Source organism: Cygnus olor, chromosome 4, assembly GCF_009769625.2.
Source record: "Cygnus olor isolate bCygOlo1 chromosome 4, bCygOlo1.pri.v2, whole genome shotgun sequence".
In the NCBI taxonomy this organism is placed as follows: Eukaryota; Metazoa; Chordata; class Aves; order Anseriformes; family Anatidae; genus Cygnus; species Cygnus olor.
In genome coordinates this window covers 18384685-18400284 of record NC_049172.1, presented here as the reverse complement: position 1 = coordinate 18400284, position 15600 = coordinate 18384685, and the positions used below count along the sequence as shown (strand labels likewise).

Below are 15600 nucleotides of genomic sequence, written 5' to 3'. Positions count from 1 at the left end.
TGACTATATCCAGAAGTGAAATCACTTTAATGAGATTCTGCAACAACTTTCTGGACACTCTACATGTAAGGAATAGATATTATTCATCTGCATTGCAGCTCTGCCGCTTATTTATCAGCTTTTTGAAGTTATAATTGCAACTTATTAGTTATAATGTTAGAGTATTATAAACGTTATATATAGTATATATAATATAGTGTATATAGTATTATAAAAGTTATAACATCCTTTTATCCTGGCCTCAGGTACCATGTCTGGATATTCAGCACAGTATTGGCAATCCTGTTGGCAGGATGCTATTGTCACAGTGGCATACCTCTCACTGCCCAGCAGGTGGAAGCAGAATTTAAGAGGAAAAAAAATGCCTTAATACAATGACTACAATTGTTTTTGTCACTGTGGTTTATCCTTAAAATACAGCTCCTTCTTTGTTTCTTGAATAAAAAAAAAAAAAAAAAGTCTTACATAAAAATATAATATGCTGTTAAGGAAAACCAATAAATTAAATAGATATTAGAATGTTTTAGTAACAATGTCTTTACTGTAGTCTTCTATGTATCATAACTGTGTATTTTCTCATCCTTAATATAGGATGTCATATATTGGTAGTATGTCTCTTCTAGGAGCTTAAATTATCATCACTCTGATTCCCACTTGACATTTGGAGAATGATTTTTTTTCTTCTTTTTATTTTGCTGTCCCTCTTCTGGAATATGCTGCAAATTTGTTACTATATAAAAAATAGAAATAAAAAAATAATTAAAAAGGTGCTTCAAATAAATAAAACAGTACCAGCTCCTCAATACCATTTTTTATTGTGTGTGGTAGACTAAAAAAGGGTGCAATAAGGAACCTTAGATCTGCAAGAGGCATTATTGTAGATGGTTTTCTACTACTGTTATAAAATAACATCTCAGGATTTGGGAAAAACTGTGAGCCAAAACAATATGGCTTAAAGAATGTCATGTTAATTAAAAAATAAACATACCTTTTGGGGGAAGTCCCATGTCAACACTAATGAGCTTCTAGACTGACAGTAACCAATTCCTCCTACAAAGATCTCTGCTGTAAGTGCTGCCATCAGCAGACATACTAATGAATGCACCCTCACAGAAACTGAACGGATTATCTTTTGAGATAGTTCAATTTAATTAGTATTGAAAGCTATGTCAGAGACATGATGATTTTTCCTTGTGCATCTGCTGGCCTTATCTTGTTAATTTTACTTTATTATTCCGGGCTGAAGGAAAAGAAAGTCAAAAAAAACAATAATAATAACAATAAACACAGGCATATGAAGACTAGAGACAAAAAGAAGTGAAGGTTTAAAGTTTAACTGAGACTGCAGAGATGTGAGAAGCTGGGGAGAAAGATTTTTAAAGGCACTGAAACAAAAGCAGTAATTAACACAGCATTTGAGTAATAGTAGTAATTGTTAGCTTCTTTGCTGATTTGTCGCAAAGATGCTTTTGCTGCAAAAATGTAACTGACCAAAAATGTTTAGACTACCATAATATGGCTAAAGAGCATCTATCAGGCCACCAAACTAAAGTTTTTTGTTTGATTTGTTTTGTTTTTTGTTTTTGCATAACATTACATTGGAAAGATGTTTTCCTCTTAAGGCAATAGCAAAGAGTTTTGAGTTGGTTTATACAGGAAGATAAAGTGTCTGTTTATCCCTATGGGACCTGATAATATATTAAGCAGGCATAAGGCAGAGGCATTGGCATTTAAAATCCCAAACCAAGCATTAGGCTAGCCAAGGATTAGACAATTCGTTACTGGTGAAGAAGAAAGCAGTTTTGGTGATCCACATAATAACCATCAGAAGCAATAAAGGAAAAAGTAACTGGCAGTTACAAAACTAGCTAAAATAGCTAACCTGGTTGGACCTTGGAAAAACACACGCATGTTGGCTGAAGAATTGACAGGATCCCCATTGTAAACCTTCACCAAATCTGTAAGGATGGAGAAGGTAATCCACTTGATACGGCTGTTATCTCAGCACTCTGCAATATTTGCTGTTCTGCACATTCCAAGTGTTCTAGCAAAATGCTAGTGACTGAGATCATGCTTAGGTGCAAAAAGTGACAGGTGGAGGCACAAGGCATAACCGGTTTGGTTTTATTAAACATGCTCATTTCACAACAACCAAAACACATCAGGAGAACCACTGTTTCTCTGTAGCTCTAGGACCATAAGTATTTTCATTGTCCACTTTGAAGAGCCCATTTTGAAGACATTTTAGAGGAGGTCTCTATAACACAGAAGATAGCAAGGTCATAAATTATATTCCACTCCTAATTTCAGATCCAGTTTCACAAACAGCCTACAGATCCACTGTTTAATCTGAATTTCCCTTTTTGTTTGTTGTTTAGTTTAATATTGCATTTGATACACTGCACTCTTAGTTATATAGTCTAATCTTTTTTTTTTTCTTTTTTCTTTTTTTTTCTGTTTCCAGTTCAGTAGCACCATCTTCGTTTATTCCTTGGCTGACAAAAGCAGTCCAAAAAGAAACAAAAAATACTTCAGTTATTCTGAAATGGCAGATTTGGGTTAAACAGGCATATCTGCAGATTCCTCAGAAAAGTGAGTAGCAACAACTTGTAATTCATAATATATGGGATGGTCATTGTATATTATCACATTGTCTAGGCACTTCCACATTATTTAAATTTCTGGAATCACGATCCAGATGCATGCTTGACTGAAAGAAACAAACAACAAACAACAACAACAACACAACAAAAACATAATCAGGAAAGATTGCATGATTACATAGGTTGGAAATACCTCATAAATTTCTCCCTCTGAGCTGAATCAAAGGACAAGAATATGAAAGAAGTAAGGAACCCCTTCATATATTATAAAGAAAAGTCCAGAATCAAAAGTTCTCCTGCCTCCCTGCCCAGCCCCAGATTTTTTTTTTCCATTTTGCGATTAAATCCATCATTGTTAGCTTTTTATTTTCCTTGGTTCTGAGTGTAGAGAATGAAAGATACTGTACAACCATTTGAGAGTTCATTCTAAGAGGAGGGGTTGTAGATGCTTTCTTCCATTTTTTTTTTCTGTAGAAGTAGTTGAGTGAAATATGATGACCCAGCACATCCAATGACAATGCAAGGTTTGAAAATGGAATAACTTTGAAGTGTTTTAAATAACTTTGTAATCTAAATCATTTTTCCAATAAATTTGCTCTTGTCGTTCCTTTTTTTTTTTTTTTTTTTGGCTGATAAAGGAGTAGAGATTTGGTGCTATGTGATATAATCTGTACTACTGCTTAGAGATGGTACTAATGGAAAACAAGACTGAGTTGACATATACTGCAGAGAAATTAGTTGGTTCACTTTTCTACAGAGATGATATGATTTGCAAGGTAGATATAGGTGAAAGGCGTCTTTGGAGAGAACAAAAGAAAAATTGAGGTCAACAGGAAGCCTCCTAGGGAAAGGAGACAGTTAGGAGAAGGCAAGGTATCTAAGCTGTTCTTGTAAATAAGGTAGAAGATTACAGACTGTTCTCTCTTCCTGGCTCTTGCACTGAGATCTTGAGCAAGTCCTTTATCTATATATACTCTTCCACACAGCAGAACTTAATTCAACTGAAAGGAGACTGTTACATGTTTTCTGTTTCATCCTTAGCATTACACAAAATAAAACAATGCAGAGAAGAGCATAAACAAATTAATTTGTAACAGATGGAATGAAAGAACATTTTGGCAAGCACTGAGTTACCGTGTCATGGCTGTACAATCTTTGACCCTCCCACATTTCTACATGATGTTTGAAGGTGATCTAAAACTTTCCTGGATAAAATCATACACATGAGAAAAAAAATAATCTTTACCTTTTCTAAATAGCATTTAACCACCTGCATTAGAGCTTATCATGGAAAGATGTTCAGTATACTATTAAAGTTTTTTGTGTGCTTGCAATTTCCTTTGAGAAAAGGATGATATTATGAACACATTATCTTGTGTTTACTGATTTTATAAGCTGTTTAACTTCTGTCAGATAAAATACCTCAGGAAGTACTCAGCCGAGAGTTGGAATATAATGGGAACAAAGACCACAGCTTTCTTTTGTTAGCTATTTTTTTAAAACATCCACAAAAGAGCAAAGATTCAATACAACTGTTTTTGCTGTACTTATGGGAGGTAGTAAACATATTGAGTTAGTGTAAAAGTGAGGAACAGCATTTTATTTTTTAAATACTTACAAAAAAAATGATAGAAAAGTAATTAACAATCCTTGCTATATTTTGTTTTACTTCTGTGCAAACTCTCCCAAGAATTGCAAATCTGAATAAGTTTTCTTTGAACAGCCAGGTCATTACTGGCCATGTTGAGGTTTATGACATTTGCCAGTTTTCAGTATTTGTTATATCTGATAGGTCAGAGAAAGACTCCAAGACCTTTCTCTTTTCCTTTTGTGCTTATATGACTTCCATTTGTACAATCTTTAAGAGTCTTCTATTTAATAGTCTATTCTTGCAAAATCGTTCCAATGATGTGCAGCCTATAGGCCTCTTGAATACAGATCTGACTCGCTGCCATATTAATTTCTTGTTCTGAGTTCAGTTATGTTTAACTGAAAAACAGCCAGAGATTTTAGCCATCTCGTCTTTGTTTGAAGACTTGAAGTGATGGAGTATCTACTTGTAGCCCTCAATAAATTGTTTGAATGCTCAGAGTTTAAAGTTTTTCAGTCAGAGTTTAACATACCATGACTTTTTCCACTTTCTCAGTCCAGAGCCCACCCAGTGAGTCACACTATACTTTCCTGAACTAAGTCAGGAGTCCCACTATCGACAGGTATCTCCCTCCTACCAAAGTCATTAACCATAGTAAGATTCCCAGTAAAAATGAATTGTTGCATACTTCTTTTGAATTTATTATAATTTTATCTTATTTATTATAATTTATTCCAATTATTAAATACTTGAAATTCAGAATTTGAAGTTAGGATGTAATGTAATGAGTAAAGAGAAATACTGCCAGGTAAAGAGATTCCAAATATGACACCAAAAATTATTTAAAGGAAGTGTTCCACAAGTATTAGTTTTCAAAAGTAAGTTGACAGTTTGAGTATTTATAGTTGTGGAACGTAAAACTCCTTTTATTGCTTTTGTTCACTATTTCCTTAAGAGTTCTCTTCATCCAGAAGCATTCTGATAAGAGTTCTCATTTGTTGAACTGTTTGGAAAGAGCCAGCATAACAGAAGGAAGGCAAACATGCAAACAAATAACATCTTAAAAAATATATTGTTGTATTCATCTGGCTCTAACAAGCTTACGTAGAAAGTGATATGTCAAACCAAGTCACTGAGACTGTGTTTTTGGGTGCCTTCCAATTGAGATAAAAATACCTACATCAAACAGCATTCTTTTTCCTTTTTTCCTGTTCCCTTTGGCTTTGTCTGTATTATGTTTCCTCGTTTGTTTGTTTTAAGCAGATTTCTTTATATTTTGTCAGCTCTAAACTGTAACCTATAGTCTGAGAGTGTTTTCCTTCTAGATCAGTCAGGTCAGATAAGCTCCCTATAGCTCTGAAGCCGAAGAGATTTAGGTTCTGGTTCAGGAAAGCTGAATGTCATGCTGAGACCAATTTCCTGGATCACAGCAATGAAAGAAAGTGGATGATTCTTTGTTCTTTTTGGTCTATTTTTATTTCAGAAGTGCTGTGTTAGGCACAAAATTACCATCTTCTCCTTCTTATGTTGCAATTCAGAGTTGATAGCTGCAACTCCTCAGTAACATTCCTGCTCACTGACTCATAGCAGATGTAAGCCGCAGCACTACAAAATTTAATAGCAAAAACAATCGCAGTCTGGGAAGGGCTCTGGAATTCCTTGCATCAGCTTAAGAAGATTTAACAACTTTGAGTTCTGTCCAGAGAGGAAAGGTAAACGTTTTAGGTACCTGTGAGGGAAAAGAAAGAATTTGAGGTAATTTCTATACTTCTGGATTAAAAGTAGTTTTTGAAGGTCGTATAACTGGTGCAATGTTGCTAATGATGTAGGAATGTTGCTTCGGTAGGATCTAGCTATTTTGCTATGATATATACTTAGTTTGACAATAAACCTCCTATTCAAATCTGTACTTTCTAAGTGTCTAATAATGTATGGCTGGATGAATAGGGCTGCTTTTGAGGCCTAGAATTGGATCAGATCATGAATGACAGTCCATTTTTCAGATGAGGAAATTGGCTCAATTTTTATAGCACTACCTAATTAAAACAAAGCAAAGTTTGTTCATGAGTTTAATCACTAAAACAGGTTTGGCTTCCAAGTCATTAGCTGTCCTTTTGGCAGACAGATTCTCATTTATTATTATTGTGTTTTTTAACATGGCAGTTCTTACTGGCACTGTGCAAACAGAAATTGGCATCTGAATTTTATAGCTTGCTGTCTCCAGAATTCAAGAACAAGGAAATAGGCTGAGAGTTCAGTACTTTCACAGCACAAGAGTTTTGCTCGTATCATCAAGTCTAGTCAGTAACTTGTTACTGAAAGACAGAAAAATCAAATTTGGTGGAAATTTGACCATAGGATTTACTGTCTGAGTAGCCTGCAAAGAAATCCCAAGTACAGAAATGCAAAAATATTCAGAGGTATTTTCCTTTAATTTTAATTGTGTAGCTCTAGGAGAAATCTTTCCATACAGTCATGCAAATGCACATTCCAGGTGTGATCTTTGACTGGGATCTTAGTAATCTCATAGGGATAAAATTTCAAAGTTTTGCAAGATTTGCACTTAAACCTCAGTTTTGCTAAAATAGAAAGCAGCTAATTATTAAAGGCTTGTGCTTTCAACTCGAAAATGTTACAGTGAGGTTTTCTCAGTCTGTCTTAATGTATAATCAATCTGCATGTCTACTGTCCGAGATGAAAGCTTTCCTGGGAAGGGGTCTCCCCTGCACAAGGGGACAACTTTTGTTGTTTGTTTGCTTTTAAATGGGAAAACTGTGTTATAAAAGCTTTGGAAGTCTCTCAGTACATATTGTCTCTTTGGACTCACTAGCATCAGCAATACAAAATAGTTATGCAATTGTCTTCATCTGTGACACAGATTAAGGCTTGGATGGTTTTGTTTTTGTTTTGTTGTGAGGTTTTTTCCCAGTATTTGCTATGTTTTTTTTACTGCATTATGTGTGAAAGTTGTATTCTCTCCCTACATTTTTAATTATTTTACCTTCCAGGCATATTTCTGGATAAGGCATTTTAAATAGCTGTGTAACAACCAGGCTAAATATTTCAGTGGGTGGAGAAATTAGTTTGAGAAATTGACTTTCAAGCTGTCTTCCAGAGCAGGATTTTAAGTTTCCCTTAAACACAGCTTTAGCTTTATATATCACCAGAAGATAAATGTACAGTTTCGGAAAACTGTCACTGAACCCAACCTATTTTGAAACTTTGTGTGGAAAATAAACTAACTAATCAGGTAACAACATTAATTCCCAGACTGAAGCTGTTTATTCAGTCTGTGTGCAAAAACACTTTGAACGTGTATGAGGTCTGATCCTATTGTATGATATTTTACTGCTTTTCTAACCACTTTTCTGACCGCTCAGTGAATCAATCTCCTGTCGTTGCAACTGTGGAATCAGATAACTACATGAATTTATATCCACTGACAAACTGTCTCAAATATTTCTACTTCCAGAAACAGCTCTGCTCACTCTCCTCTGCCCGTTCTGGTCTCCCTGCTGGGCAGTTACAGAAGCAGAGGAACAACATTAGGTAAACCATTTACTTTCAGACCTTGTCTCCCCTAGGCTTCTTGACCTCTCTCCCTCCCCCCCCCCCTCTCTCTCTCTGTTTTTTTCTTTTTTTTTTTTTTTTTTCCTGATGACAGCAGCAGAAAGATGTTGCTTTACTCAACCCTTGTTCCTACTTCAGGCCTACCTCACTTTTTTTTTCTTTTTTTTTCTTTTTTCTTCTGTATCTTCTCTTTTTCAGTGTATTTCCTGTACTGGATGACAGGTCTGCCAAATGGAGATCTCAGTTGTTTCCTTTCTATATGCCCCTTAATTCTCTTATGATCACAGTGAACTCAAATTATCTTGACTGACCACATGATTAATAATGCACCAGAATGCACCTGGCTTTACTGACTAACTCCCTTTCTTAAAAATTAAACTCCAGGATAAGGATATCTGAGCAATATATTTAAAACATCACTTTATATTTTATTTATGAGAGTGCTGAAAGCGATACTGACAACATTGTCTTCCAAGTGCGGCCCTCATGAAGTTTTCCACGACAGGAACTACTTTAGAAAGAGGTACACTTTAAATAGAAAAGCGACTTCATCACCTGAGGTGACAAACCAAACCAACTGCACAAACTCTTCAGCTCTTCGTCCTTTGTGCAGCACGCTTGCAGTAGCTCACATATACTGTAAGAGAAATGGTCTGCCTTGATTGTGACTAGTGGTCTGTTTTTTGCTAACATAAATTGTTCCAAACAGTATGTAAGATATACTTGATAATGTGATTATTATTTTAATTAGAATATTGTATTTATAAGATGTGCAATCCTTTTAAAACCAATGCAGCTTTCACATTAAGTGAAATCATGATATAACAGCGTGAATATAAAGATTAATTGGAGGAAGAACAGTGTGCTTTTATAATGAAAATAGCAGAATTAAGCAGAACAGTTAAAGAATCCCCCACTGAAAAAATATAGACCCTTCTCTCCTAGAAAACATTTTCAAGATGTGCATGGAGTAGGACTGAAATTATCTAAGATAGGTCATTTGCAGCTTGCCCAGACAGCTAATGTGTTTTTTGGTCACTTCTCTCCCACAACAGCCAATGTCATGCAATAGATGGCAAGAGCTGCAACAGCCAAAACTACTATTCTAGGTGAAAATGCATGTTTTATCATGGCAAAAACCTCTGAAATCCAAATTAATACAAAACTCAATGCCAGACAATTCTTGCAGCATGCCCCCCCCCCCCCCCCCCCCCCCCCCCCCCCCCCCCCCCCCCCCCCCCCCCCCCCCCCCTTTTAAGCTTTAAATTCATAGGACTCACCACTTTAAACAATAGCAGAACTTGTTGTACTGAATTTTAGTAAGTTTCTAATTGAAATAATATAACATTTATTTGGTTAACATGAGGAAAAACTTACAAGTTAAAATTCAGAAATTGTATGACATAATAACAGATTTCAGGTCACGCCTTCTATTCATTAAACATTTTATAAATAATTTACAAGGAACCCCTTTGGAATCCTTAGAGATAGACATCAGTTTAGTATAGTGCTTTGCAGCTGAACAGTAGATTTTGCTTATGTATTTCCAAAATTCTTTTAAAAAATCTTTCTGAGCTAGTTGTAACATGGGGCACTGGGCAACCCTCAACACCTTGCATCTTCATCCAGTCTAGTGCAAGAAGCTGTGTAACTAGACTCATGCAGAAACATGAACTCTGCAACAAGTTTGATGCTTTCAAACCAGCAAAACTCAGAAATAAAACTAAAAATAAATTGCTTTCTTAAATAAAATAATATAATGTCCTTAGTATTTTATAGGTGATTAAAGCCTACAATTCGACAGCACTGTAATTTGTACTCTTGCATGAAGCTTTTGGAGATTGGTGAAAATGAAATTGAATTTGTCAGATTTTATAAAAACTTAAAAAACATACTTCACATAAGCACCTTGGTTTTCTTTGTGCAGTAAAAAGCACAGTCTGCCAAAGTTCCACTGGTATTTCATCTTAATTCCTGTAGAAATATGAGTGGAAATTTCCATAAAGTTGATTCAATAAGCACATGTTGAAATTGAATCATTAATCTATTATGTGTCTTATGCTTTATCTAACCACAAATGTTTTAACATGTATTTAACTGACTTAGTTTAATAACTAGAAAAAGCAGAGTGGACACATATTTTGGTTTAAATGGAATTAGCATATCTTAAATGAAAATATTGTAAATTTGAAAAAAAAAAAAAAAAACCACAAAAAAAACCCTCAGTTGACCATCGCAGCAGTTTAATTTAAAATTTAAAATTGATTTATGTATAATCTATGTAAATATTTTAGTGATTATAGAAGTTGGTTTCTCATCTGTGAACTGAAAAACATACATCTACATCCTGGAAAATGTTGAAGTTATATTAGCTAACGTTTGCAAGGCAGTCAGATACAATGGTGATTTTTTGGCATATTCAATAATTTTCCTATGAAGTAATGGGATTTAAAATGCTATGGGCCATACAGTACAAAATATACATAGCTATCAGTTGACAGATGTCATCCTTGTCACCACTAGAATAAAAGCTGATAACTGTTACACATTTTTTCCAAAATTACTCTGTGACAGAAAAGTTATTACCTCCATCCTTTCCTGGTACAAAGGACTTGCACAAGACATTTTCTTTACTTCAAGGACAGCTAACCAAATACAGATTTTAGTTAACTTGAATGTAACGGAGTCCTTTCTCCCAACTTTCAGAGACCAAGGAATATTCTTCTATTTTCTCAACATTTTAAAGGGCTATTTTGCTTTTCTCTTATTCCACAGTAAGTCATGTCATTTTGTAACCTTGATTAATTCTTCTAAAATGTTTGGAGACCTCTGATCCTTAGTGGCCTAAAAGGATAGGATTGTTTTTACTGGTTTTTGAAGGTGTATTTTATCAGACTATTTATACATTGTAATGAAGCCTAAATATATGTTGTATTTGTGAATTATAGAGAAATAATTATAGGTTAATTTGATTATTCGCAATAACATTTAAAGATGTCAGGTGTAAATATTTAGCTTTAATGTTTAAGTTAACTACTATTTCATTTGTCCCTCTACTTCACAGCTTCCAGAGAATGAAGATTTTTATAGTGATTGATTTTGTCCTTGCAGCTAGCCTGACGGATACTATTGCGAGCTCTGTAAGTTCTACTCCTTAAGTTTATGTTTAGAGTTTCTTCTAAATAAAGAAGAACCTCTGTAGTCCTTACAGTGTATCTCAGCTAGATCTGATGGCAAAAGCTTCGACAGAAAAGATTAGAATACAAAACAAATGCAAAAGACTGGGGAAATAGCCTCCAACAGTGTTCAGTGGAGACAAGTTTCTGAAAAGGAACGACAAAACAGGTGCATAAATACACAATGACTGAGCAATAGCACTGGAGAAAGGAATCCAGTCCATTTGTGACTGGATCCACCATGGAGAAGGAGGCAATAGAATACCTTTACTAAAAAGTTATCACATGATGCATTACCACGGACATTGTAGAAAAGGCACTTTTTGCTTCCATTCAGTGGTAATGCTAACTCATAATAACAGCTTCAGTTTTGAGTAACGTACCTACAGAAAGGCAAAACACAGCTCGTGTCTCAGGAGCTTGCTGGCTGCAGCAGTACTATGCTGATACAAAGAATGTTTCTATCCTTTTCTACCTGGTCCCCTGGCCTTAGGACTTCCTCTCAAACAAGATCCACAGCTTCACTTTCTTACTTGTTGCAATGTTACTATGTTGTAGCTCACATTGAGAAACAATGAACACAGCTCCTTTGATTCTGGCTTCCCAGGCTTTCCACTACTTATTTTGTGTCTCCAACAGAAACACGCAAACACATTTATGCCACACTTAAAGTAGTCGTAACCTTACCAGTCCTGTACTGTCTGTCTTGGCTGTCCTTTCTAGTTTACTATTCAGGTCCTAATTGGCAGGGACCTGGGAGACTGAATTGTTGATTCATAATTGCCTCTGTGGAAGTGGCTGTCAAATTTACAACTAGGTAAGCATAACTGTTTGTGCCTATCTTAGGAAAGCCTTTTGTTTAGAAAAGTAGCTCTACAGGGACAAAATAGGTAGGATGTACCTGCCTCTGTAATCACCTTTGCTTACTGGAGAAAAAAAAAACATATATAATATTGATTTTTATAGAAACCTACTGAGAAAAAGGCAATACAATGAAATACATTTGATTTATTTTGATTTTTTCTCTTTTAGTTGCAATATTATGGGCTGTGGCTGACTCTGTGACTGAGAACTGGAAACATTCTGAAGTTCATCTCTAAGTTTTCATATTTAATCTCTTTAAAATACTGATCTCATTTGAGGCATTTTTAAGCTCATTTAAATTCTAAAAATACAGGAAAAAAAAACACCTCAAGTAAAGAGTTTGTATTTTTATAGTTTTCATAAATTATTCTAAATTAATTTGTAGCATCAGTTTTAATGAAAGGACACTGGCTGCTAAATAGCTCACACAATAATGAAATAAAATAAAGAATGTGAATACATACTAATTGCAGCAGCTGCTTAAATATGGAACCATGTGTCCAAGAGCAGAGCTGTCAGCAACAGTTAGATAATTGCTTCTCAGTGTGTAGTACAAACAGTTGCTTCACTGAAACAGAGAGAACAGGTTGTGTTCAGTCTGGTTTCAGTGGGCACTACTGTCCACTGGAGAAAGTCATGATCAAATTCACATTTTTTAGAGTATTTCACTATTATAACTGTTCTTCTTTGATCCATATCTAACAAAAGGAATAGCAGTAAGTTATAGCTGCTAACTCTTACACTGTAACCCTAGGGTACCTTTTGCTTCTGTATTACTCTAGCTGTGCACTGGTTTAACCTCAATGATTTTAAAAGATTTATCCTGTGACAAAGTGGAGTAGTACATGCAAAGAGCAATCTTGTGACACGCAAATCTAAAAGTCACATCGATCCACCTTGAAAGTTACACAGCTAACTTGGGATTGTCCCATGGGGAAAATATGTCCGGGATTCCAAATACGAGAATTGCAGCGTTGCTGTTCAGCAGCAAAGCATAACAGAAACTGGGGTTCAGCAGGAGATAGCAATGAGAAGACCTGGCTCAGGGAGAGAAAGCAAAATATCAGATCCAAGTACTGTTCAAGGTTACTTTCAAGACTAATTCTGTTAGATCATTTGTTTCTTATGGTGCACTTATTCAGTACTGTTCATGGTTTCTTTATTGTCACCTAGTATTTAGTCACCTAGTCAGCGTCATGAGTTTAAATCTTTTGCAACAGGAAATTGTGATGTATAATGCAAATATATTATTTCTTACCCTAACAAGTGTGCAGTCTGTAAAGAGGATGAGAATCAGTTCGATGTTACTTTTCCATTTTCATGACATAATTCACAATTTTTAACTAAGGAAAATGAAAAGGTAACTTTAAAATACAAAGTTAAGAATAATATTTAGAGATACAGCCTATTTCAGACTGGTTGGTTTAAAATTGATTAAAAGGAACAGACCTTTTATGTCAGTATATAAATTAGCATCACACTGAAGGTAGATGCCAAGGTTTTCTAAGGTACAACAAGACTTTTTGGAGAATTTCTGTGCTTTTGCTATATAATTTAATCACAGTAGGAGAATGGCTGTCGGCAGTAGGCAAGTAGGCAAGTCGGCAGTAGACAAGTAGGCAGAATGATAATGCATTTTCACTAGACCTGAAGAAAAATGCACTTAGCTGCCTGTAGCTCCCCCTCCTCAAATGCACAGACTCTTACTTTAACCAGAAGTGAAAATAGCTCTTCATAGCTCAGACCCTGCCACGTGGGAAAAACCCTACCTATCTGAAGTCTTACTTATGACATTGCAGGGGCCTGGTTGCAGGGGCCAGCATTTCCAGGATAACTGAAGTCTTTCCTGTTTTTTATTACCATGTTCTCCAAAGTTGTGTGTACTGAGGTAAGACCGACAAAGGCCAACCTCCTCAGTAAACAAAAGCATGGGAGCTCCTTTATAACTCTTAACTTACTATGATTAAGATTAATATTTCATCTGAGAACTTTTTTTTTTTAACTCACTCTTTCTTAACCCACTATATATCTCTCCAGTTCTCATTCATTTTCTGTGTGCACTCAGGAGCAGGCTGAGAATTTGCAGAGAACTTTCTTTTCTGAATGGCTCAGAAGGGCTCTACTCGTTTTTTTTTGTGAAGGATTTATATGAAGCTGCAGGTACAAGTTAAAATAATCATCCTGGAAAGACTTTCTTTGTAATATGCAGCATGTAGCACAGTAGTCATTACTTATGGTCAAATAGCCTATAAGCCTCTGTAGAAAGTGTGTACATGCATGTATTTATTTATTTTTCCTAAGTTCCCCGCTAGAAAAAAAAAAAAGAAAAAAAAGAGGCCATGTTAGGGATCTTGTATAGCTATCAACAAATAAAACAGATTTTCAAGGGAGTACTCTTAAATAACATAGGACTTTAGGGATATTAGGTCACTGGCTGCTTTTGTTTTAGTTCCTTTCCAAAATTTTAGTGTTTGGTAAATTGTGCCTCTCACTTACAGCTCCTCCTTGTGGTCAAGCACCTTCAAGGCTTCTCAGGACCTAGTAGCAAGCAGACAGTTGGAGCCTGCAGACAAACCTGCTGACACAGCTGGCTGACATGGGCAGCCCAGCCCCACAGAGGCAGCCAAACCTTTTCCTCTGACAGGTCACTGACAAACTGCCTAGTCCTGCCGCATGTATATTCCCCATTCTTTATTCCACTGTATATGTTAGATTGCACTTAAAGAGCCATCTGATACACTGCAATACTCGGAGCAGAGGCCTCTAACCAGAATAGTTTGCAAAGACAGCAAGCGTGATCAACACGTTTTTCAATAGGACTGAATATTACAGTCAAATGGGACATGATGGCTAGGAACCATTTTAATGAGCTCATGGACATACAGTATTCTCTTGAAACTTGTCGAGTTCATTTGTCTATGTTGAAAGAGAATTCTATTCTCTGTGTTCAAAAAGCACAGGGGCTTGGACATTAGCAACACATTTCTATCAGAAACACACACCATAGTCATGACACGGGATGGATGACACAGGATATGGGTGTTTCTCAACAGTAGCAGAAGCTCTGTTTTTAACTAGTAACAGAAATTACTTATGAAAAAAGTCCATATGTGTTAATCATAAAATGCAGTTTCTTATTTCTGTTAATTTGAGTTTATTCTTAGAGTTGTGGTGAGGTACTAATGGTACTGCAAGGAAGTCAGTCCAACCAGAGCCATGCCTGTGCTGCATAGAAATGTACAGAATGGTACCAGCTTTTCACACAGAAGAAAAAAAAGAACATCACTGCAGCAAGAAAGTGACAAGAAACATATTGATGGTAGTATTCATGGAAAATACATGAGGCCTGAGCCTGGTACAAAAGTATGCTGATGCCAGTGGAGCTTCACATCAGTATGCTGCTTCAGATCTCTCTATACCTCATTCAGCGTGATAGGGCAATGTTCTAAGATATCAGCTCTTCCATATGGATGGCAAGTGTTACAGGTCTACATTCAAATAATGTCGCCCTATGAATAAGGTTGTACCAATTTAGAACTGCTGTATATTTGATCTTGCCTATCAGATTTCCAAAAGGTTGCCCTCTGATTTTACTTTTGCAGTGCTGGTTGTGCTCTCATGCAAACACCGTAGCTACTAAACTATTTGCTCATATAAAATTGCAGACACAATGTTACTGATACAAAACCTCATGTCACGTTTGTAAAATGTATCATAAAATCCCAGAGGCTTTCCCCTCCCTTTCGAAATCAAATTTGTTTATTATGTATTTGAAACTGTACAAGCTGTTGTAATT

The 15600-nt window shown here is 35.8% G+C and overlaps 1 protein-coding gene across 1 annotated transcript in view; it reads left to right on the top strand.

The window, feature by feature from the left end:
• Positions 1 to 2574: 2574 nt before the first annotated feature.
• The window catches only part of FGL1 (fibrinogen like 1), a 29269-nt gene continuing 16243 nt past the window's right edge, over positions 2575 to 15600 (top strand). Inside the window, exons 1-3 of the mRNA XM_040556955.1 lie at positions 2575 to 2592; positions 7667 to 7743; positions 10829 to 10904. Coding sequence (XP_040412889.1) covers positions 10839 to 10904 — 66 coding nt within the window. The 5' untranslated portion in view covers positions 2575 to 2592; positions 7667 to 7743; positions 10829 to 10838. The remainder of the gene's footprint in view (positions 2593 to 7666; positions 7744 to 10828; positions 10905 to 15600) is intronic.